The sequence below is a fragment of the Haliaeetus leucocephalus genome, unplaced genomic scaffold (genome assembly GCF_000737465.1).
Source record: "Haliaeetus leucocephalus isolate CR32 unplaced genomic scaffold, Haliaeetus_leucocephalus-4.0 Scaffold184, whole genome shotgun sequence".
NCBI lineage: Eukaryota > Metazoa > Chordata > Aves > Accipitriformes > Accipitridae > Haliaeetus > Haliaeetus leucocephalus.
In genome coordinates, this window is record NW_010972620.1 from 14,368,300 (window position 1) to 14,394,178 (window position 25,879).

At 37.0% G+C, this 25,879-nt stretch overlaps 1 protein-coding gene across 1 annotated transcript in view; it reads right to left on the bottom strand.

Annotated features, from left to right (window-relative positions):
- Positions 1–11,930: 11,930 nt before the first annotated feature.
- KIF20B (kinesin family member 20B) overlaps positions 11,931–25,879 on the bottom strand; it is a 42,455-nt gene continuing 28,506 nt past the window's right edge. Inside the window, exons 24-33 of the mRNA XM_010565037.1 lie at positions 25,724–25,849; positions 25,320–25,456; positions 24,152–24,307; positions 22,928–23,107; positions 22,132–22,296; positions 18,256–18,459; positions 15,903–15,980; positions 14,985–15,132; positions 13,284–13,426; positions 11,931–12,008 (exon numbers count right to left, since the gene is read on the bottom strand). Of these exons, the coding sequence (XP_010563339.1) occupies positions 11,931–12,008; positions 13,284–13,426; positions 14,985–15,132; positions 15,903–15,980; positions 18,256–18,459; positions 22,132–22,296; positions 22,928–23,107; positions 24,152–24,307; positions 25,320–25,456; positions 25,724–25,849 (1,415 nt within the window). The remainder of the gene's footprint in view (positions 12,009–13,283; positions 13,427–14,984; positions 15,133–15,902; positions 15,981–18,255; positions 18,460–22,131; positions 22,297–22,927; positions 23,108–24,151; positions 24,308–25,319; positions 25,457–25,723; positions 25,850–25,879) is intronic.

A 25,879-nucleotide genomic window follows, 5' to 3' on the forward strand; every position in this document is an offset into this window, starting at 1 on the left:
CCATCTCTGCAAATCACTTGGACTCCTCCTCTTCCTTTTTATTTATTTCCTCCCTGCTCCTTTAAGTTCCTCATTTGAGAGGACTCATGTTTGATTGATTTCTGCCATGATGTTGTTTTGGTCTCTTCACCATGAAGAGACAGGTCCATTGCTTCCTTTGCCTTTGCTATGTATGTGGGAGACAGCACAGGTGATTTCTTGAAGCTTTAAGTCTCATCCTAAACCATCACAGCTCTCTGGTGTTAGTGGAAAAACTAACATCAGAGGGCTGCTATTTAAACTACATCAGGCTGTAAGCTCTTAACAGCTTAGGAGTATTTACCAGATCTGGTTTCTGTGTCACCTGTCCTAGTTTAACTTGCCATAGACCAATTTTTCAGCAAACAAGTGGTGTCCTCATGGGAAAACCTTAACAAGAGAGGAAACATTCCAGTCTCTTCCATTAAACAGTTCATGTGAGCTTGGTGAATCTTCTGTTCAAAAACTGTGTCAGTCAGCAAAGGTGAATAGGCATGACCCTGATACCAGTTCTAAATCCAGGACTGGTCCAGATGAACAATTTGCAGACAGCATATTCAGCAATGCTGACAGGCAAAACGGTCCACATACTGAAATAGGCTGCTTAATGTTGTTCCATCAGCTTTTTCAAATAGTTTGTTTTATGAATTTCCCTAAATAATGCCACTACTGCTCATTTTTTAAAATCTTAATGCAAGAAACAGGCCCTTGCTGTCAACAATAAGATAAAGCAACATTCAATAAGAGAAGCTATCTGAAGATCCAGCTTCTGCTCCCAGTATCAGATTGGCAAATAGGGCCCAATCTCCCTTCAAGTTTCTGCTGATAGAAGCAAAACTGCTGATACAAACTCAAGAACTATTAATATAGTCAAAACCAGAAGCAGTTGCACGCTCCCATCAAGCTACAATGCACAAGGTATCACACTTGTGATAAATCAGGCGCCATATCCTTGAATTCCACATCAAAGTTGCTCAGCTGGTCTGGAGTATGAGAAAGAATGAGAGTAAAACTGCGTAAAACAGTGCACAGCACAGCACTTTTAATCTCTAGGAAAGGCATAACAAATGGAATATGGACATTAAAAAATACATATAATCCCACGGCTTAAAAGTTAACCATAAAAACGACATAAGAAGCAAAAGTCAGAAAAATGAAAGGCAGTGAGAGATAGATATCAATAGTTCTAAAAGGCATTCAAAAGAGAAAACATTTGATGCAAAATGCAATCTTTAATACAGCATTCTTGACTAGATTGAAATACCCCATGATTAAACAGCCCTCTTTTCCCCCTAACTTCATCTTGCTTGCTGGAGATGTTAGGGAGTCCATAACCATACCAGTTAGCATCCATCTTGCTTTTTACTTGTAGAGCATTGACCTACAAACAACATATTTTCCCTAGTAGCTATAACATTAAAGCAATGCAGGAATGGGAAAGGTCAGTTTACACGGGATTTTGAACTTTTTTTTCCCTAAGTAAAAGTGAAATTTCAATATCTTTGTGAATTAAATATTATAAATGTGTTTGAATCAAGCAGAACATTTCATTTCTGTAAATCACAAATGATAAGCAAATATGGCTTGCATAAAGTATATATATATCTTTTGCTGGAACATAGATTTCTACCTCCCACAACACTGAAATATTTAAGTTATGAAGCACTTAGTATTTTGGCAATATCTGTATAACAGAAATTTCCTCTTTTATCAGCTATGTTTATTGCATTAACAAACAGAAGTAACTCCTTAAATGAAATTCAACTTCAGGGTTTTTCTTTGAAAAGCTGTCATGAGAGTCAAAGAGACTGACTGTACTTGCTATTTCATTTTTTATTACCCATTTGCATCACTAAAGCTTGACTATGTTTATGAAGTTTAATTTACAAGGAAGGGAAAAACTTCCCTTGTGTGAGATTGTCCAAGAGATTTCCTGCTGGGAACTCAGTGTTCCAGCTTTGCTTAAGCAGTGTCTGCAGGAGTAAGTACTTCACCAGCCCTTTTTTCATAAGCAAGAAATTTAACAGCCAATATTAGTGATTAGAGCATCTATCTAATCATCTTAACATTATTAATAGATGCTAGAGGAAATTAATACCATGTGGCATTTCACACATTGAGATCATATGTTTAAAAAGATGATATAAATTAAGCTCAAAGCATTTCCTCCAAAACTGTTTTCAAAATGGTCGAAATCCTTGTTTGAAAAACAAAGGTTATTCAAATTTATTATTTGGCTAATGTGTTTCAGCTGGCTAAACTGCTTGGAAAGAAAGACATCCAGAACATCTTGCACACAGTCTTTCCACAAAGCAATCACTTCCCTAATTCAGCATTATTCATCGAACTACTCAGACACAAACAAACCAAGACTGTTTCTAAGGGGCTGTGGAGCGCCTAGCACTCTGAAGGCTGTGTACCAGGTGATTTACACTTCATCAGGGGAAAGCTTAAGCAGGTGACTGGGCAGTAGACTCTTTCTCCTGACCTCCCATCACAGTTAAGGAAGGAGAGAAGCACTTTAATGAGAGAAGCTGGAATGTGTCCAAGTGTTTCCTGGGATGTTCCTGTTGTGTTTTTGCCTAAAGAGGAATGCATCTTATTTAAGTACCCACATAGGCCTCATATTTAATGATACCAGTTCAGGGCTGGTGACATTCCTCCCTGCCACGAGAGGAATAAGTGATTTTTTCAAATGCCTGTGAGCATAGAGGTGGTTCTGTAAAAGCACTTTCCTCAGGAATTCAGTCATTGTCTTTTACTTCAACACCCAGCTATGCTCAAAGCGTAAGACTGCTTCAAAGCCATTTTTCAATGACTTCCGTATTACAGAAGCAGTGTGCTCCTTCTGCGGGGTCTAAAGACACAGGCTTTTTCATCTTTGCTCCAAATGTATCTTCCTCATCAACATCTTAAATCCCAAATACAAAGATACATAAACCATGTCCAAACTGGCATGGGTCATAAAGCCAGAGTTTCTTGTGGGAGAAAGGGAGGATGTCAACCTGTGCAGCAGCATCTCAGCTGTCACTCAAATCTACTTGTTCCCACAGATGATCACAAAACTTTCTTCCAATAAGTAAACACTTGGATCATTATTGTAAAAATCTATTTCAGAGGAGGAGGTTGTGACCTCATGTGTGTGGAGCAAAGTCTGAGACCTCCAAACACCACTCACATTTAGAAGTCAAATCCCAGTTCCACTGAAATCAGTGACATGGTCTAAATAATTCATCAAAACCACAAAAAATAACATCAAGTTAAATGCCGAGAGGCTGGTGTAGCTAGGAGTAAGTACAGGTAATTTCATTCCACTTATCACCGGGCAATAGGTACCCGAGAGACTGCCAAAATGGCAAGCCAGCACGTTTATCTGTTTTTAGCTGACCACTATATAGTGCCCATAGCCTGGCTCTGGATGACAACACTGCAGCATCCCAGAGGGTTGCAGAGAGGGAGGAGCCAGCACTGTCTAGTTTGCTAGAAACATCTAGTAGCAAGAGAGCAGTGTTGAAAAGAAGTTGTGTAGTACTAACCTCTTTCTTGCCCTCAACACCTCACAAAGCCTCAGCTCAGATGGAACCCACTGACAACATGGTGTCTTAAAAAATTGTCAGTAGCTTTGTAAGATACCCTATTAAGTCACAGTTGTTAAAGGTCAGAGGTTGTCAAACAGATAAAATTGCCATGTTAAGAAAAAGTAATTGAAACATTTAACTGAAGCAACTTATTCTCCCTCCCTGTTACGCATTATGAAAATGCACACAAATAAGTCTGAGACTCAAACACTATGACATTTTATAAAAGGTCAATTTTGTGCAGCAAAGCACAAGATTAGTATAGTAAATACACTGCTAATTTGGTCTTTGTACAGTGGAAGCTAGCAATTAGGCTGTTCTCAGGTTAAAAATGCTGTTTTTTAAAAAAAAGTGCTTCTGTGATGTAATTGTGTATTATGAAATGTTTGATACAGATGAAAGGTCTGTTGACATCTCTTGTTTCAAGTTGTTCACTCTCACCCCTACTATACCTTTGCCTTTAATGTCACATGGTCAATAACTTGCAGATTTCTGGAATGGAAATATTTGCTCAAGTAATTTGCAGATTGCAGTTAATCAGTCAGCTTCAATGGCCTCACTGATGATTTCAAACTACAGTATTTCATTTTGCAATCTGGTCCTGAGGCATTCTGCTGTCCAGTGGAATCATTTGCCCAGGTCTCATTAATAATGGAAGGAGATAACAGTTTTTATCTAATTGGATTCCTTTTTTCTGGGTACTTTTGCCTCTCATGTTAATATTTTTTTTTCCTTTCAAATGCTATCCTAAAACCCAAACCAAAATAAGTACTATGCAATAGATGTAGTATACATATTTCCGTGTGGAGTAAGACATTGCATGTATCCCCTTAAAAATAAGTCAAATAAAACTTTTAAAACTGGTTTCTGCCTGTCCTGTTTTCAGTTGGGATAGGGTAAATTTTCTTCCTAGTAGCTGGTATAGTGTTATATTTTGGGTTCAGTATGAGAAGAATGTTGATAACACACTGATGTTTTCACTTGTTGCTAAGTAGTGTTTAGAATAAGTCAAGGATTTTTCAGCTTCTCATGCCCAGCCAGCGAGAAGGCTGGAGGGGCACAAGAAGTTGGGAGGGGACACAGCCAGGACAGCTGACCCAAGCTGGCCAAAAGGGTATTCCATACCATGTGATGTCATGCCCAGTATATAAACTGGGGGGAGTTGGCCAGCAGGGGGATCGCTGCTCAGGAACTAACTGGGCATCAGTCAGCGAGTGGTGAGCAATTGCGTTGTGCATCGCTTGTTTTGCATATTCTAATCCTATTTTTATTATTGTTATTATTATTATTCTCTTCTTTCCTATCCTATTAAACTGTCTTTATCTCAACCCATGAGTTTCACTTTTTTCTTCCGATTCTCTCCCCCATCCCACTTGGGCTGGGGAGGGGGGAGTGAGCGAGCAGCTGTTTGGTGCTTACTTGCTGGCTGGTGTTAAAACACGACACTGCCAAAGTTCAAACAGCATTGTCTTGTAACTGTTATATGTGGAACAGGTTAAAAAAGGGTGAGGACAATGATTTCAAATGCATCTACTTTTATAAATTGCTTGTTTAGGTACTTGCATAGTAGCTGCCTGTCTCTCTGTAGAGTCATGAATGTCACATTCCTCTCAAGATCAGTACTAACCTCCACACTGGCATCCACATGCAGGTGCATCTGGCTAACACCAAACAGTTAAACTTCCAAAGTTCAAGTTTTTAACGAGGTAATTAAATACAAACATATAATTTCTGTGATTTTTTTTCACCAGTCATTTTCTCCAGAACACAAACCTGGATATCACAAGTCTACAAGCAAGGAAAAAGCTTATTTGTACAGCAACACTGTGATTCTCTCATCTTCAGACAATAAACCCAGATCATTCCATTGCCAGCTGCTTTTAAGGCAATTCATCCCTATCAAACACTCTCAAGTACTCACTCATGTCACACTTCTACCCTTCGAGCAATTGAATCCATAGGAGATTGCATGGGGACATATTGCCAGCCAAGAACCTTTTAACTGGCTCGTCTTACTGCACCTGAAGTTTTGAAGGTCACTGAGGGGAGGATTAGTATTTGGGGTTTTACACTGAGCCTGTGCAATCATTTCTGTTGTTACTTTGAGGCACTAACACATGTCAGAGCAGAAATACTATTTAAAGGGCTATTGACTGCAGATGACAAGGAAAGAACATCTAAATCTTCCTTGATTAGTCATGCACACAGAAGCATAGCTGGATAGCTTTCTCCCAACATACACAGTCAGAATTATCCACTTTATATGAGGTCTTCAAGATGATGAAGTATACCTGCTCATAAGATACAAAACTTTAAGGAGATCTAAAATAGACATACTGTTTAATGTACTGAGGTATTTTATCTACACATGCTGCCTTTCCTTTATCCACTTTTTTTTTTTAGCCAGTTTTCTATTCTCTCCAATCTGACATGAATTGATGCATCACATTAGCAATTCACCTATGATTAAAAGGACTCCTTTTTAAAAGCAAAACACTTTAAACAGTTGGAAATGAACTGAAAGAGGTACAAGCTCATTTTTTTCCCAAATTTTGTAGTTATTTAATGAATTGAAAAAGCTGGTGTTTCAGTTAAACTCCAAAAAACTCTGTTCCAAGATAAGAGTTTCAGAACTCATCTTTCAGCAGCAATCTGAGAGTACATGGAGGCTTCAGTGCACAGTAGGAAAGGTACAGTTTGGCATTTTTATGTTATAAAATAAGCCAAAGCTTGGTTCTCAGAATATTCCTTATTCTCATAGATCAATCAAAAATAAAACAATGTTATAGCACTTACATGAAATGCATTCTAAGTCCCCATTGCAGAATACTGGTTTTGTTTAGTGTCAACATATCTAGAGAGAAAAAAAAAAAGGAAGAAAAGATAAAATCCAACTTTATCCATCAATACAAAGATCTATACATATTAAATCCAGCAACCATGGAAACAAGCTCTTCCTTAAAGAATCTGATCTCATACTTTTCTTAAGCCTTGCAGGACCTCTAGTTCTGCCTAATTAATTTTTCAACAGAAGCATCTATTATCTTTGTTAAAAGAGAAGTATATAAACTCCTGTGAAACGTTAGTGTGCAGCAATGGATGAACAGGTTACAGTAGATATCAGTGCATATAAACCAATACTTCATCTCAGAATCCCAGCCCGAGAAACAAAATCCTATATGACAGGACTATATAGTGGTTGCTTGTGTGCAAGGGTAGTGTCATTGTAGCAGGAAAAAAAAAAAGACCTGGAGGACTAGGACCTTGCCAAGAGAATATAGTCCAGCAAGGCCCCATTCTGAACTTTTTATGAAGCTTGGCTAAATGGGATGAAAAGTGGCTTAGTTTAAAACAAAGTAAAGCTTCTCTGTCCCCCTGTACCTCCCAGGAGAAATTCTGTCAAGACTCGAGACCCTGAGCAGTGCCTCAGCAGCATCTCCTGGGGATTTTGCTGTTGTTGGCAAGACTTGCACATTAACTGGCTTTGTAGAGACCTGAGTAGGCATGTTTTATTAAAGTATTTTTATTTTTTTCTCTCACAGCACTATTCAAGTGTCAAGAACTTACAAGTACTTGCATTACATACAGGAAGCTGTCCTACTACTGAAAAATCATCCCCCAAAATATTCTGCTCCCTTTTCTCACTGAAGTGAGAAAACTCCAGAACCAGTTACCATCACACTTCATGAGCTGATCAAATGGCGCCACTGTTCCTCCTTGTTTTCTTTTGCCAAAGAGAAAAGCTTGACCTCTATTAAGTAGTGTCCTCATTTTCCTTCCAGAAGCCTTCATTACTTCTGTAATTGGAGTGCCATGAGAACGGAAAAAGAAAAAATGTTCACCCCAAATAAGCTGAAGTTGAGCAAGGAATAGGCTTTTCAAGCTGAGGCTCAACCATTGGAAAAGTTGGGGCAGCTTGACAGAAGTATAGCATAGGCTATTTTCTAAGAATTATCCTTCACAGCGTGACATGCTCCAAAGCAACTATTCAAAGACAATGGTGTTGATGTACAAGGCACTTTGCAGGATTGAGGTGTTACACCAGAAATAGAACCATTTCATACTGCAGCAGAGTTTCCTTCCTGGTGTGGGAAAACAAAACACTGAAGAAGTGAGAGTAAGTCTTTAAAGTCTGTTATTAAAGTTATAAGGATCTAAGCTTATTCTCTCAGGAAAAGGAAACTTCATTTGAAGTATCAGAAATTTTCAATGTATAGAAGAGATTGATATTGAACTATGATGTCTTATATCAGATAGTTTCAGGAACTAGATTTACTCAAATTTGAGGGGAAAAAAAACAAACCAGCAAAACAGTAGAAGTCACTGTTGCTAGGCCAGGAGACTTTACTTTGTGGGATTTGAGTTTTCTTAGTATATCAGCACTGCATGACCCAATTTCATGTATAGAAGCTCTTATTCCCCCCTTCAGCCAAAGATGTAGTGATACATGCATCACACAACATTGTTAGGGTTCACCTTCCTACAGCCAAGTTCTAAAGAGAACAAGGACAATTTAAGTATTAGCAGATGTCTTCTCCATGTCAACATATAGACCAAATTTCCATTAAATGGTGCTTATCTTCATCTTTGCTAGGTAAAGAATTGATCTCTCCTCTGTTAATGGACTAAAACTGTTCTCTTTGCTTTGCAAGCTAACTGATGAACTGTACACTAAGGTAAGAGAAAAATAAAGAGGTTTTGCTCAGCTTTTAATTAACGACATTACTTATCAGGAAGAGTCAGAAGGCAAAAGGGAAATGATGTCCTAAACCACCTTTTTGCTTCATACTCTACTGGAGGAGCTAAAAGAGGGACAATACTGAGCTAGCCTCAGTCTTGACCAGGAAAAAAAGTATTTCCTATTACTTCCAAAGAACTGAAAGTGAACATCTTTTTGTATGTGATAGTATCAAAGAAACTGCTTTGCTGGATTATTATTTTTATTCCCTTCATATCACACCCATGTTCTTCCTGCTCATGAAATAACTGATCATCCTGACATAGACAGAGGAGGTACACAAAGTATGACCCATTTTCTAGGCTAGCAACTTATAGCCTCAAACTCCAAGAGCTGTAGGAAGTAGAGAAATCATAATCCCTTGATCAAAGCAAAAGGAACATGCTTTATTTCTATATGTATTAAAATTCTGTAACCATTGAGTTTGATAACCAAGCCTAAACCTATGAAGGAAGTTAATTCAGTGCGGTTCTTGCAATTGGAAAAGTTAACTTGGGGACAAGAAAAAAAAACTAGAATAAGTGAAATATACATGCACAAAATGTTTGTCTATATAGCTACTCTAATGCTCAGGTTATAATGACAACACCTATTCAAATGGCTTCCAGAAAAAATAGCTTTTCATATAGTCTCCAGATAGCTCAGAAAAACTGATGACATTTTAGTAAATAAGAGCTTAAAAAAATTAGAAATACTTATAGAAGTACAGTAGCATTCCTGAATGCCATAGTGGCTTGATTGAGACACTACTTCCTAGTCAGTTGCACAGATAACTAAATTGCAATTTACCAGAGTAATTGAAATAAACTGTTAAATGTTTTGTCACTTGATATTTACCCACAAAATCAGAAAGCACAAGTTATTTGAAACTATGAAATTTTGTGTTTGATAGGGAGAACACTATCAGAAATTTCAGAAGATATTTCTGTTACTTTCTACACGTTTGAATCAATAAAGATATCATATAGGCAACAATCAAGTAATTCAGCATCCTTCCAATCCTGCATTTACCTTGCACATATTTTTCAGTTAAAGAGCTAGAAGACCATTTGATAATTTTATCAGTCATTCAAGGCAACATGATAGCATATGAATTTCACTGCAGACAAGGGCAAGGTTATACACAATGGAAGGAACAATCCAGCTAAACAGGCACATGCTGATGGGTTCTAAAATTAACTGAAAGCATTCAGAAAAAACAAGTTAAAGGTCAAGATGAACAGCTGACAGAACATCTGCTAAAAATGAAAAAACCCAGACAAAATGTTAAGACAAAGAATAAATATCCCAAGTACTGTCCCACTGTTTAAGACTGTTACATGACTTCACCTTGTATATTTACTGTCTCCAGATATGAGACTTCTGTAAAATGAGCAACATGCACCTACATGAGGTAAGAGTCTTCACTGCTGTGCTTTTCTGTAGCCCTAAAAGAAATCAATCCAGATATCTGGACTACAGACAGCAGAAAACAGGAGATCTGGAGAAGGACAAAGGGGTTCAAAGTATAAAATACTACCTGAGATATTGAGCAACATTGCATTTATTTTTATTTAGAATTATCTGACCACCACCTGGATTTTGCATTTTTCCTTTAGAATGAAAAGAGGGAAGAAAGAAGATGGTAATACCAAGCATGAGTTAATGAGAAGGAAATCTGCATTCTCTTTCACACAGACAGAAGATAAAGACAAAAAGCTGAAGCAATGGAAGAGCTGAATGATTTTGTGAAGCAGGCTTACTGCCACTTTCAAGTTAGAAAGAACAAAACATCAACCTTTCTTTGTTAAGGACAAGACACAGAAGCGTATACAGGTGCAACTCCATTTTACAGCTGGGAAACTAGAGAAGCAACTTAGTATGAGAATCTGATCTTACAAGTCAGGAGCTACAGAACTGAACTATGCATTATCCTTATGAAGAAACATTTCATGCTCAGACAATCTACTGGAGAACAGTAGAGAAAACCATCATCAGCTTGTTGCCACTAAACTGACTCACAGCTTTGCTGTCCATATTTAAGCTATAGTCACATAAAAATTGAAGGAAAACTACTTCTACTAAAGAAATGACTAATGACCATTTTTACATTGATTTGCATTGTTAAAAATATTGCATTTTTTATTAAAGCTAAACTGCAACAGGTAAAGTCACTTTTTTCTTTGAAGAAAAACAATTTTAATCTCTTTTGTGTCAATGAGTCAATCTGATTTTTTTTTCTTCACTCAAACAACAATACAGACCAGCAGTCCAAGAAAACAAACAAACAAAACATTTATAACAAATAATGGAATAATTTCTGAAGGACAGTAAGGTTGCAGCTGTACTATCAAAAATGAGTATTACCTGGCTGTATGAGCAAACTATCACTGACTCTACAGATCAAACAGTTGTTGGTGATGAACTTGCAGGAAGGGGGCGGGGGGGTGGGGTGGTAAAATCTCAAATTGGATGTTGACAGAGAACTTCTGAAAAATTTTTGTGGTCAGGCCAATACCAAACCTCAAAAGGCAATCTTGTAAACAAGATACTCTTTCTATGGTGCTAAACCCTGTGTATGTACAAAACGGATTGGTAAGGAACTCTTTAAATAGACAGATATCATAGAATCATAGATGTGATGGGTGAAACTGACCAAAATGCAGTAATAATCAAAATAATCCAATAGTCTTAAGTGAAAACAACATTGTATGTTTGGTAGTAACTCAAGAAAATAGAAGTAAGAAAGCTGCATGAGCAAGAATTTAGAGTAAATGATCACTCACTGGGATTATCTTGCTTCATCCACATCAAGAGCAGGTCATTGTCAAAGTAATTTCAGCCCTTTCTGAAAGATGACCAGTACTGTTCTTCAAACAATGCAAAATCCTATGAAATACAGTCACTGCCTGTGACTTAAGTAAATGCTACATTGAGGAAACCAAAAGTGTTTTAAATGTTTACTCAGTCACTGATAAGCTGAAGCCTTACTATATAAAAAGTAGCTGTTGTAGCTGAGCAGAACTGGATGGTTAGAATAAAATGTCAAATGTCTATCTGAGAGTGGGTCACTTCTAATAGCAGATTATAATTATTTATGGATATTATAACCCCCAAAGAAAGAATATTATGCTTATAAATTACTTAATTGAGAAGATTTAATAGAAGAAAGTTAAAACCACACAAGGGATGAAAACCATCTTATTTCTCCACATACTGCCATTTTTTTTAAAAAAATCTTTTTGAAGAATTTAAGGATATACAAGTTTTGATGGGTACTCTTTTTTTTCCCACTCAAAGTTATTGTAGGTATACAGGCCACCTGAAAAAAGCAACTTAAACCATTCTACACAGGCATAGTTCTTACTGCACAATGGGTAAATTATGAACACTTCCGAAGACACCATTCCTAAAAATACAAGATTCAGACACAAGCTTTCTTGAACAGTATCTCATCTTTAATGGAGTCAGAACTGGAAACCATCAGAACAATTCCATATATCTATATACAGACTTGGGAGCGCAACTAAGTATCTGTTATTTCCTATATACAATGAACTGAAATAATACAAGGGAAATATGCCCTAACTAGGAAATACAAACATGCTTTTGCAAGATTATTTGGCTGTTTTTGATCGTAGCCGTCGCTTGATGATTAGATGATCACTTTCCTTCTCTTTCTGTTCTATAAAGATCTGAAAAAGACAGTATTTCAGGAGTTAATCAGCATTTCTTCAGAGACAAATGACATTCACTTCTAGACCCACGTAACCAACAACATGGTTTTTCCCAGAAGCTGTTTTCAGAATGAAATGTGCCTTTTATCTTTTAGTCAGAGGTCTCCAAGACAGAGAGTCCATTTTAGTGCATCATAATAAGCAACAAATACTAGGAACATACAAAATTCTAGTTTTGCTGAAACAAATACCAAAGTCCAAAGAAAAATGTGATGTGAAAGCAGCTCTCACTTCTAGTCTCTAATACTCAGCACAGGAAGTGCTCAGAAAACATTTTTAGCTTAAATCCCTTTAGCTTTCTCTGACTTTCCTGGGATTCAGTCTTTCACTTTTCACTTCCAAGCTTCTTAGCTTCTTTTGCTCTGCATTTCTGTCATTTTCTTCATCCTCCTATGGGCAGCATTTTGGTTTCTGCCACATCCACTCATACAATTTACAGGAAATTCAATAGGATATCTCAGTATGGGCAAACGCTCACCATAGTAAAGGGAAGAAAGGATTGAACAGAATGAAGAAATATACTTCCAACAGAGCAAGAGTACCCTCAGCACTATAGTTGCTGTCAAAACCAGAAAGTTGGATTTCAGAAACAATACATCAAGCTCTGGCCTGTAAGACTCTTTATAGACTGGCTTAGACAGGACACCACAATTTAAGCACACGCAGAAGGCTATCTAAACTATGCTTTGGAAAAGCAAGGATATATCCACATCCCGAAGTAACCCAAATATCAGCTGGGCATAAATGGAATTGGAAATTACCTTAGGTGCTCACTTGCAAAGTTAATTGTACATGCAGAGTTTTATCTTTAGTGTTTCAAGCATGCTATTCCCAATCTACGGATCCCTTAAGGGGCTCAATTTATTCTCCCTTTATGCTATACTTACATGAACACCAACTACTAGAAAATCAAATTAAGACTCAACTGCTGTGGTAGAGGAAAAAGTAATCCTCCACATACCACAGCTAAGATATCTATGCTGTATCATCTATATGGTAAGTCAGCAAACACAGAGAAGACAGGTGAGGAAACAGAGAAAATTAAGTAAAACAGCAGGAAGAAAAGACCAAAAGGAATGGTTAGGTAGAATCAAGAAATAAGTCAGTACTTTCAAACCTCTTCTGCAACTTGATCGGACTTTCAGGTTTGTTCTGTCCCCCTAATAGTTTACTTTAATCCAATATTACAGAAATACATCACAGTGGACAGAACAGTAACCTCTCATCGCTTACCGAAGAAGCAGGGATATCTAGAGGACAAGAAATATCAGCTGAATACAGCTTTCTCTTAGATCGTTTTGGCTTAAGCTCATTTTCTTTGACACCTTCTGGTTCTGCAGACTTGGGAGAGCTTATTGTTGAAATCAGCTTCTTTGCTAGAAGAAAAATTTTATCGTAAATCAACATCTTACCGGCTTTGTGAGCCTCAAAATAAATTAATAAAGCAAGCTTTATTAAAAACAGTTTAAAAATGAAACGGATGTAGTCTGAAGTTTCAATATAAAAATTCAGAAGTGGTATTTGACTATGACAGTTTTCTATAGCTTCAGATGCAAAAGCTTAAAAGACACATTTAAATAGTACATTAAAAATCAATTAGGAGTCAGATTTCACTGGAAGTTAAACACTTCAACAGGAGTTGAACAACAGGCTTAACTTCTTTGTGCTGACACAAGCACAGGATAGAGACAATTTTCTCTATATACTTGTATAGTTTTATCAATCTAGTACTAGTTCTAGAAAGTGATGAGTGTGTGCATATTATGAGCTAGAGAGAAAGAAGAAATCCCCAACAATACCAAGTTATGCAAAAGAGGAAAAAAATACAGGACATGGTAATAAAGGTTACAAACTAAAACTCATTTGCTCAATTTAAGTATTTTCAGGGTGAAATTTTGAGTAGTCCAAATTTGTCCTCCATCGATAAGGGTATGTTGTCCCCATGGAACCAATCTGACAAAACAGGAAAATTTTCAAAGTCCCACTGTTATCATCTAGACTGTCTTAGAGCAGATAAGAAAGATGTACTCTGTAGCAAGTAAAGATTTCAAGTTGGTACAGAGATCTTGATTTTAACTGTCCATATTGAATAATGACTGACCTCGGTTTAACCAACCAAATAATAGCGTCTTTTAGAATTTTAACACTGGCAATTCCTTGTGCCCTCTGCTAATTTTAATCTTTTTTTAAAAGCACAGTAACTCAGGGATCATGTCTTACTGTAGGAAAGAATAAAAATATATTCTTCAATGGCAAGTCCTAGCAGCTAATCTTCCCAAGGCTATGCGTAAACTTAAAATCCATTAATTGCTTATATTTTCATATATAAATACAGTATTACATATATTTATATAAAGATAACTATTTTCACAAGACACCCGCTTTCAGATTCTGTAGCGCTCATCTTCTCCTCCCACCTATGTACATCAAAAAATCATTAATACAGTTTCGACAGAAACAAAGCAGGGCGGGAAGGGGAAGTGGGATTGCTTATAAAATAAGGAAAGATTTGGAGTTTGGATTGAGCTCCTGATATTTTTAGAGCAATAGGGCAAATTTCTGAAATTGCCTTTAACTGTTTTACTGTAAGCAAGAATAAAGTAACTCAGACATTTTGAGCTTAACAGTTACCATTACTTTTATGATAAATATATATGCACATATTCCACACTGTGTCCTTCCATTCCACCTGGTTTACCTTTCACACTTAAACTTTAGAACCGTGTAGTCCTTGCAGTCAAGACAGCCTTTTGTACTCTGCAACATTCAATATAGCAGGCCCCAGTTCAGACTCCATTATTTCATAAACAAAAGAGCAACTAAATGGAGTAGACATATCCTTTAACAACACATACATTAACAGATTACAGTAGAAATAAGCCATTCTACAATGCCCAGAGAACAAGGAATAAGCCTTATTTATTCTGTACAAACCTTTAGAGTGAATAATATTAGGAGAACTTTGAAAAAAATCTCCGATTTTTTGTAGTGTTCCGTCTTTCTTTTTAGCTGACTTTTTACTTGAAGTAGATTCTTGCTTTCTTAGGGAGTATTCTTTTCTAGACGGCTGTGTAGTAGACTTCTGTACAGAAATACAAGATCATTGTTTAAATGGAAAACTGATTTATCTTCAAGTCTAATTCCAGTTTATTTGACTTCAATGTTATTTTCAAGCTGACATTTTGAGCTTTGCTACTGACACCTCTGTTCTTTATATTAACAATACTACCACAGCAAGCAGTATAGACAATCTCAATTTAAATCCAGAAGAAAAAAAAAACTGTCAGAGTTTCACAGAATACATTTAAGAGCATGAGTCACATAGGAAACAAATAGTTTCTTAAAAAAAAGAAGAGTAGATTCACAGTTGTAGAGTATTTCATTAGACAAGCTATTCTAGTTATAAATAAAACAGGAGGAAACTGATAGGGAAAATGAAGGTACTACCTACCCTCTGAACTTGGCCCAGATTACTACTAAGGCCTAAAATCATCTTTTTATAATTGTCATGCATATGGATGACATGAACCTTAGTTTTACTTTAAAGGCATTGCCTATAACATCACATATACTAATGGTAAGTTCAAACTAGTCTTCATAACTATTCAATATGCAACATCCTTCCCTTCGAATCATTGTACACTGCAGCTAGTACACGTTCTTGGCAAATGCAGACTTACTTTCTTTGGTTAGCTTATAGAATTTAGTAGGAAGACAACATAAGCGTTTAAGAATCCTGTTCAAGTACATAGATAAGGATAAGATACTGCTGCATAAGAATGTTTGCTCTTTTCACAAGTCCACCTTTACAGAAAAGGCCAAACTAACTTCAAAAATAGAACAAAACCAAACCATTTTCTTGTTGCTTGTAGAAGGTGAATTAGTCATAGCAGGTTTTGAATTTTTCTTGTTCTCACTTTTCACGAAATCCTAAGAAAATAAATATGACAAATTTTAACTAGGATTCTTCCAGAAATAATTGATTTATATTACTGAAGTAGACACTGTTTAAGTTAGATGCGAAACAGTAAGGAGGCATTGGCTAATACTGGATAGAGGTAACTAGTCAAATGTGAATTAAACACTAAAACCTGTGGAAGGGAACTAGAAATACCTGTATTCAAACCATTCTGACATTTACTATTTTCTTCTCTCCATTACTTCCTATACTTTTGGCCTTAAGATATTTGACAAGCAAACACACAACCCAAAATTTACTCAAGAAATCTAAATGTAATTTACAGTGACAACTATAAAAACAGATTGGTAGCATAGTACCATTGTTAAGCTGTCATTAAAAGATGACTTCTATCTTGTGAAGTGGTGCCAAGAGATTTCAGGTAATCGATAGCCATAGTGACTGTTAACAGTGTCAGAAAAGGGAAGGAGGATTTTGTTCTTTGTTTAAGTAGAAGGGAATCTCTGCAAAAGATTTGGGTTTGTTTGTTTCTAAAAACCAAGGGTGGTTTTGTTATTTTTTTTTTTTTTTTTTTTACAAATTGACATTAGCAGTACATGGTTATTTTAGCACCACAGGTTTCCCCTCAGTGCTTAGTTTTAGTGGCGACAAACGTGCTTTTCAGTTTTAGGAAATTTAAAAAAACAGACTGTGTCTTCGGTAGACTTGTGACAGTTAAAAGTTACAGAATCATTTTATAATCTATTTCCGTTTGGTATATGTAACAAAAATAATACTTAAGAGTAACATTCAGGTGAATAAAACAGCAATAAGATAACTTTTAAAAATTTAGTTCCATGTTATTGAGAAGTTACTTGGCTAAAAGTTATCCCATAAGGGTATGAACATGGACTACTACTCTATGAAAGGATTTAAATGGATTGGTAAAACAGTCTTCTCTAAAAACATGGATAACTATGTTAGATGAAATATATTCATCTGTAGATAAGGTTCAGTACTTTTTCAGTGCCTTCAGATGGCTGGTTATTTTTATACCTACTTTTCTAGCAGCCTGAGAGAATACTACTCTCAAAGAAATTTGGTTCAAGACACAACAAGTTTAAATCAACTCTGGACATTATTCCAGAATTAAGTGTTGAATTCCAGATGAATTAACTTACACAGCTTTTAACAGTTACTTTTGCAATAGAGGTTTACCAAAATGAGTTTATTGAAGTACTGTGGAAGACTAATCACTTCAGTGATTACTTCCTTAACTATTTTACTAAGAGATTAAAAAACCAAAAAGGTATCAGTTGGGAATGCTTGAGTGAGAAATGCTAGAAAAGCATCAGAAATTTTGGTCTCTAGCTAAGACAAGGTCACTCACTGAAAGAGATCACTTACCACCTAGCCAAATCATCCACAGGTCATATCCCTCATACTCACCTGTTAGCTCCAAAAGTCCTCAGAAGTATAGAGATTCATAAGCCCCATAAGGAGGGTTACAAATAAGTACCACCACCATGTGGTCTCAGGGTTTCATAGCCTCTGTAAGTGTCAGAGATAGCTGTGGTGGTGCTAATGCTGACAAAAGGCAGAGGAAAGGAACATGTAGTTCAGACAGGAGCAGTGAAGATTTTCACCACCTTGAACTGCTGTAGAGCCTTAGTCTCACACATAAACATCATAGCACATTAAGAAGGCTGGAGCATATAACCTAGCACAACTGAAGGAATTAAAGTGGAATTAAGGTCTACAGAAAACAGGGAGGTTCAGGTGCTGGTGCAATTAGTTCTGTACAGTCCCTCTAACTACAAAAAGATCAAAGAAAACACAGGCTGGAGAAATAAAGTCAAAGGAAGTAGTCTTGAGACTCCGAAATGCATTGACTAAGCCCAGGGGCTTAACTTGTAATTGCCTATTAGAAGAGATTATAATTGATACCAACGATTGCCTAAACCAAAAGAAGCAATTCTATAGAACTTATCTGTAAACCCACAGATCAGAGCTGGAGACAGGAGCAAATGGTACCAGCAGGGAGAAAGAAATGTTAAAGATAAAGAAAAAGTGAAAATCAGGGGCAATGGGCCAGAGTCTGGATAAACTGAAGTCTATAACCTTATTCAACACAGGCCAGAAATCTACCACTTGCAGAGCTGGGGGCAGGGAAGAGGTTTAAATATACCCTAGATATATCATTAGGATCTCAGTGAGAATCAGGAGAAAAAGAGGATTTTAACAAATGATCAGAGTAATACATTGAAAAACCGCACAACATATTTTGTCAGTTGGTCTAGGTCATACCTCATCTACCTCTTCACTCTTCCTTTTCTTTCTTGGCTTGAGCATTTTAACTGTAACTGGTAAGGCACTGCCCTGGTGCTTCACCTCCATCTTATTGGGTTGCAGAGGTGTGAACTGGATTTCCATCTCTGGTTTTGGGAACCGACTAGTTTTTCCATTTTCTGTGGACACTTCAGAAGAGTCAAGGACAATTTCTGAATGGTCCTGCAAGCATATGGAAATTTTAAGAAAACAAGTTTTAAAATAACTACAAGTTTAAAAAATATAATACATATCCCTCCCCAGTGGGCTGCAGAGGAAGCATTCCATTTTCCAGCTGTTAGCTTTCATTATAATAGAAGTGAAGAAATCTACTTCAACTATAGCAGAGTTCAACTCTTATTTTCTAAAACTTCTTTGTTAAATTTCAGAAAGTTAATATTTTTAGCTACCTTTACACAACTTAAAGTTTTCCTTGCTGAACTCAGCCTGATACTTTGTTTCCAAGTCATTTTCCTCAAAGGCAGAGGCAGCTAGTCACTCCAAGAATGGAGTTGGCTAATAAGAACAATTCTCTTTATAACTGCTACTTCATGAAAGAGTTAGCAATCAAAAGTTACACAGGAATAGTTAGTGCCATTAACTAACACAAAGCCACACACAGAAATCCTGCAGTGGAAGAAATCAATTCCAATTTGCCCTGCTATTGCTCATCCATTTAAAAGGGTTTGTGTCTTTTTCTTTCAAGGTGACTTATGGTTGCAGTAGGTAAAGAGAAGGCAGAACTATCCTTCCTAAAATCCTGCAAGAAGCGGGCAGCATTTGATAAAACTAATAGGAAATAAAAAAGGTAAAATAACATATTCCTATATGAAGCAGCTAGCCATCTTCTAGAGGTGGTAGAAACAGGTATTGTCAGCAGAGATTAGAAAACTTTGTAGTAGAAATACAAAAATGTATTTGTAGATGGATACTCTGAGGATCAGGCAGAGGTGTACCTTCTGACACTTCTAATGCAACAGCCAAAAGTGCTGGGAGAGTATGGAGTGAACAGATGACAAGATGACCAAGATTACATGTTATCATTAAATAGCATCTCCCTTTGCCACTCTTGGAGACAGACTATTGAACTAGATGGACTGTTGGTAAGACCCAGCAGGGCACATCTTATGATTGCATTGTGAGTAGATGTTACTGCCTTAAACAATACACTGGACTGTTAAAGACTATGTTGAAAGCAATGGGGGGTGGAACCTTCAAACATTGGGATACACATTTAGCAAAAACCACCTGGTTAGTCAACACTAGAGGATCTGCCAATCGGGCTGGCTCTGCCCAATCAGAACCTCTACATACTGTAGGAGGAGATAAAGTCCCTGTGGTGCACATAATTATGCTAGGGAAGACAGTCTAGGTTACTCCTGTCTCAGGCAAAGGCAAACCCGTTCGTGGGATTGCTTTCGCTCAAGGACCTGGGTGCACTTGGCAGGTGATGTGAAAGGATGGGCAAGTCCAATGTGTGCCTCAAGGGGATTTGATTTTAGGTAAGAACAGCCAATGAATTAAACTGTATGACATTAATTGCTATACAACCCTGCCACCACTGTATGCCATCATTACTATAATTGTTATATGCTATACCAATGGTATTACAGTAAGAATTACTTGGATTAAGGAACAATGAACTCTGTTTTATCAGAGTTAAGCACAGTAGTGATGGCATCAGAACTGACTTCAGCATGCAACTACACACCATCCTCCTGCTGCACCACACTGAAGCCTGATCCTGCTCTGCCAACTGAGCAGACTTTGCACAACCCCTCCTGCCCAGAAGGACTGTTATGACAGGTGGAGCCCAAAGGCATGGAATAAATGAACTCAACAAACATTTTACAGGGATAGCCCATAGACTAAGGGAATGATATCTCTGTGGGTGTGTGTCTCTCTCAAAGGATAGGAAAGGTGATGGTGATTAATTGGGATATATGGAAAAGTATCGGACCTGAGCATGACATAAGTGGTATAGAGTAAGAGGTGAACACTATCCTGGTTTCAGTTGGATAAAAATAATTTTCTTTCTAGTAGCTGGTATAGTGTTATGTTCTGGGTTCAGTATGAGAAGAATGTTGATAACACACTGATGCTTTCAGTTGTTGCCAAGTAGTGTTCAGACTATGTCAAGGATTGTTCAGCTTCTCATGCCCAGCCAGCAAGAAGGCTGGAGGGGCACAAGAAGTTGGCACAGGACACAGCCAGGGCAGCTGACCCAAACTGGCCAAAGGGGTATTCCGTACCATGTGGTGTCATGCCCAGTATATAAACTGGGGGGGGGCAGATCACTGCTCAGGAACTAACTGGGCATCATTCAGCAAATGGTGAGCAATTGCATTGTGCATCAACTTTGTATATTCCAATTATTTTATTATTGTTGGTTTTTTAAAATATCATCATCATTTTCTTTCTTCCTGTCCTATTAAACTGTCTTTATCTCAACCCACAAGTTTTACTTCCCCCGCCCCAATTCTCTCCCCCATCCCATTGGGCAGGGGGAAGTGAGTGAGCAGCTGTGTGGTGCTTAGTTGCTGGCTGGCTTTAAACTACAACAAAGCCTCAGCCCCATAATCCTCTGATGGCCTTAACCTCTCCTAATCAGTGCCAGCTTTTTAGCCTCTCCTCACAAGGCAGGAGGCACATACCACCTTGATAACTTTGGTTTTTCTTCTTTATCTCCACTGTCTTTCCTGAGAATTATTTCTTCCCCTCAAAACTTTACCCCATTCACTTCAACACCGCCAGAGCAGTTTCTCACACAACAATGCTGTTAGCATCCTCTCCTTATTCATAACACCAAGTATTTTTGCTGCTGGTTTGAGGCAAATGCTTCAGCACCAACTGTTCACAACAATTCTTCTCTGTAACTAATTTTATAGCATAACTAACTAATTTTATGGTGCACTCTTAGCTGCTATTACAAAGCCGTATAAAGCAGTAACCCTTGAGAGCTATCCTGTCCTCCTCCCTCACACATCCCAAGCTTTATCTATAAGGCACTAGCTGAATTGATGAAGCAGCAAGAAACTAGCCAGTCAGTTTTATCTGGCAGTAGACAGGAAAGAGATGGAGATGCATTTTGGCATTCAGTCCAGTTCTACAACAAGAGAATCGCATCTTCTAGCAGCCAGGGGAGGGACTGCTAGGAAATCCATGTTCAGCCCTGTTCATTATTAATTAGCCATGCAGCCACATAGCATTAATAATTCAGTTTAGCAGAACTACCTCATTAAATACTGTTAGTGTAGCACACAAGGGTTCAGTCAGAATTAGGAGTCTTAGTACAGTTGCAAGACTTTTAATTTTTCTTCAGAAAACATGCAAAGTAGGTATTTTCTTTGTGTAATCTTCAAATATTGTTTTGGTTTAGTTTTAAGTGGGATGCAAGATACTGATTTGTTCTTGTGAACCCCCATATGGGCTGGCAGCTCTAATTACAGAATCATGTCTATTACCAACACGATAGGTAATATCAGGAAAGTTGTTTGAGCTGAAATCCCCTTAACACTGACATAACCAAACTGAGATGACACTACAAATATTATGTCTTCAGATCTCTAGAACCTGGATTTAACTAGTTTTTCCCTCAGGTACTTAAGTTGTATAAAGTATAGAGAGGTGGTATTCCATTAACTAAATTACTTTTTCTTCTGAGAGTGAGTATGAAATAGGGAGAGAAAAAGAATGAATACAAACTCAGAACCGAAGATAAAGCATGAAGAACTATGAAAAATAACTTTTGGGAGATTTCCAATGTTGCTAAAATATATACTGAGAAAACAACATAACAAGAGTTATTAACAACATATATTTATAGAAGGTATGTACTAATGATAACACACATACCTCTTTGTTTACAGACTGATCTATTCTATCTTGTCCTTCTTCGGGTAAAGATAACTCTGCCAAAGACTGAAGACTTTCATGGTTAATGCGTTGTTTCAATTCCTTTATAAAGTCATCTTTCTCAGCCAGCTGTTTTCTTAGTTCTTCTCTATCAGTTTCCTTATCCTAATAAACATAGCAAAAATTGCCACAAATTTCTTTTGCCAATCTTGCAATTAATGTATACACGAGCAACATTACAATTACTTGGTAGCATCAGTTTTAGAATCGCAGGCTAAAACAGCCAGCTATCCAACAAAAAGCTGATAATTTCATGTATGTGTGGCCATTATTTAAAGTGAAAAAAAGTCATATAACAGCCTGGGGAAATGTAATGCAAATTTTTGTATTTTACTCTACTTATGTAGAGTTCTAAGAAATTGACCTCCCATTTGTTCATGAAGTCCTTGGTGCTGTGAAAAAGGCAGCAAATGTGATAGTTGTTTCAGATCAAATGTGATAGTTGTTTCGGATTTCTAGTCCAACTTTGCAATCAAAGGATCAAATAGACTTGAGTGTTTATTTGAACTACTAAATATTTTGAAGCTTCAGTTACAGTTACAAATTCAGTTTCAAAAAAACAAATAATTTTTTTTTCATTAACTGCAAATGGTTTCAATATGACAGTGTTTTAAAGCAAAAAATAGAACCAAAATGCAGAGCAAGTATAATGTTTTGCAGAATTAAGGGCTAACAAAAAAACCCCACAAAAACCACCCACCAGAAAAATCACACAGAAACAAGAGAGACAGATGACCTTTCCTGAATCCTTTAGTAGTGCAGCCTGTTTCAGTTCCGCTATTTCTTTATCTTTGTCTATGGTGTTAGAAGCCAAAGTCTTGAGCTGTACTTCCAAAGCTTCTACTAATTTATCTCTCTCTTCACGCCACTTTTGAAGATTGCTGTCCTTTTCTACCACCTGTGCAGCAAGTCTTTCCTAAATGGGGAAAGAATAGGGTAGAACTGAACACAACTTCTGCACACTATCTGAACTGTTCTGATAGTTTGGTTTCACATAGTTAGTACTATTTTAAGGCCTTAGCAAACTTGAGAGCCTATGTAATTTTAAAAAGCTCACATATAACTAGTTTCATTACAAATATGCAAAAGCAAACCATGCTTCAATTATAAAATCTGTATGTATATTTATACTCTTTGTGAAGAGAATTTTTGGTAAGAACCACCACTTCTGTTTACTTGCTTTGTGATTTTCTTACTAACAAATCTCAGGCAAGCAAAGTCACAGACAAAATGAAAGTAGTCCTAAGCTCCTAACAACCTCCTGTACTGATTGCAGGTCCAGAAAGTCATCACTAACTACCTCTAGATACAAATATAGTTTTAGATTGTACAGATTCATATAATAATTTAATATGCTTAAGAAATTACAACCTTGACACAGTCCAGTGAACAAGCAAGGTATCCACCTTGTTATTAACTATTAGTCAGTCTACTTTGAAAGCAATATGGGAGCAAAACCACTAGCATTTTGACCAAGTATTTTTACACCATATATGGAAAGAAGCTTTTTTTGTCAACTTCTGCTTGCTTTTTCTCTTCCTTCTAAAGTCTCATAGGCTTTTTTTCTTTTTTTAAGAAAAGCCAAGCAACAAATCTTGGTTTTCAAAGTATGTTTTCTTAGCTTCATTAAGTAGCAATTCATTTAAGTGTAGGTTACTTATTGGTGTTTTACACACAAGATGAAGTTTGAAGAAGTCATAGTGAGGTGGTGGTGGTGATAGGATAGAAAGGAACAGACTTGTCACTTTATCACATGGCAAAGCCTAGATGAGATCTCCTCAATATGAAAAGGGAAGAATAAGAGGATCACAAAGTGGAAAAGCATAATATGTAACGGAAGTTAACAAGACATTGACAAAGGCCAGCTACTCTCAATTGCCCATAATATTAACACTTGACATATTTGCTTTGTACTATATATTTATACTAGAGGACTCTGCTGAGACCTCCAGTCACTTACCATTTCTGCTTGTTGCTCTACATGATGTTCTCTGTACTCTGCAAATTTTCTCATTTCTCTGTTGCGATGGCTCTCAGCTTCTTTTACTTGACTTATGAGTCTCATTTTTTCCTCCAGCCACTTCTTTCTATCGGTTTGATACTTTGCCTCATTTTCCTATTTTAATGAAACCAGAAATAAAACCACAGGTAGAGATAAAGGAAAAAGCAGTCTCAAAATCCAGATTACCATTAAAGGGATTTGTTTCAAAAAGATAACAGAAATACAGGCACAGTTTTACTCCAGCATATTCCCAAGTGCAAGTATTACATTGTCATTTGTTCTCCATTGAAAAAAATTAAAGGTTTTCAGCACTTCTTATTCAGACTGGCACATCTTCATGGAATAGAAATTTTTTCCTCTAAAAATGCTTTGGGTAAGTCACAAACACTATAAAAGTTACACCAAAAGTAATGGTAAAGAGACTCTTTTAACTTGCAAATTCCCAATCTTTTATACTGCCTTACAGGACATGTTAGAAAATTTACTTCTACTTCAAAACTAAAAGGCAAAGAATGCAATACAATTTGAATGGTAGGCAGAGATAGTGCGTACCTAAGAACATCACTTCAATCCACAGCAACTTTGCCTCCTTTCCTATCACAATCAAACCTCATCAGACATTCTCCCACATAAGACAGAAGGCATCTGAAAATCTGCTTGGAAAAAAAAAAAAGTCTACTTTCTAATCCAAGGAGTATTAGAGGTAAGTCCTCAGCCTAACAGGAAGGGCTTACAGGTCATACAGCAAGAACAAGATCTTGAAAGAGTTTGATTTAGTTGCCCAAGCAACTGTCAGGAAAGAGGTTCCAAATGGCTATCAGGTGTTGGATTGGTGAAAACAACTGTAAGAGGAGCCCAGCTACAGAAGCCCCATCCATGGTAGCATAACGTAGTGAAGGGTGCGCTCCATTACGGGGCATCAGCGATGCCATATATTACACAGACACTGCATCCAGACTTTGCTGCACTGATACACTGCAGCTTTTAGAGGAGATATCTTTTACCAGTGTAACAACTTGCCATATCATGCCCTAGCTCTGGAAGATAGCAACACAAAAAAAAATTTAGACCCTAAATGACAGTTACAGCTTTAAATGTAAGTATGAATTATGTCACCATATTTTACCTTCAGTTCTTTTTGCAGCTTTATTAATTCCTCATTTTCATTTATGTTTTTCTCCTCATTTTCTCTCATCTTTTGCTGCCAGTCACTATTGCTCTGGGTATTCAGCTCTCTGTATTTCTGCTTCCATTCTTCCAGTTCTAGACAGTACACAAAATGAGATTACATAATGTATAGTTCAAATGCATATTTGACCATATTCACATCCTTCTACTGAAGTTACTTGGACTTATCAGCTATGACCACAAAGAGACAACAGAAGCCTTTAACTGTTAGAAGTTCGTTATGTACTATATAAAATTAATGCCTAAATAACAGTCAACAAATAAAAACAGAAATTTAAAGCAGCTGTCACAATACATCCAAACCAATTTTGCCTCCTTGCTCCCTTTCCATGGAGAAATTACCCCAAACTAGTCTGTTGGTCTCTTCTAATTTGGCTTCAAGAACTTGATCTTGTTCAATCTGAGTCTGTTCTTGTTCTTCTAATGTCATCCGCATATCTTCAATTATTTTTTCCTTTGCACACAGATCTGAAGATTTGAAAATAAATTTACAGATGA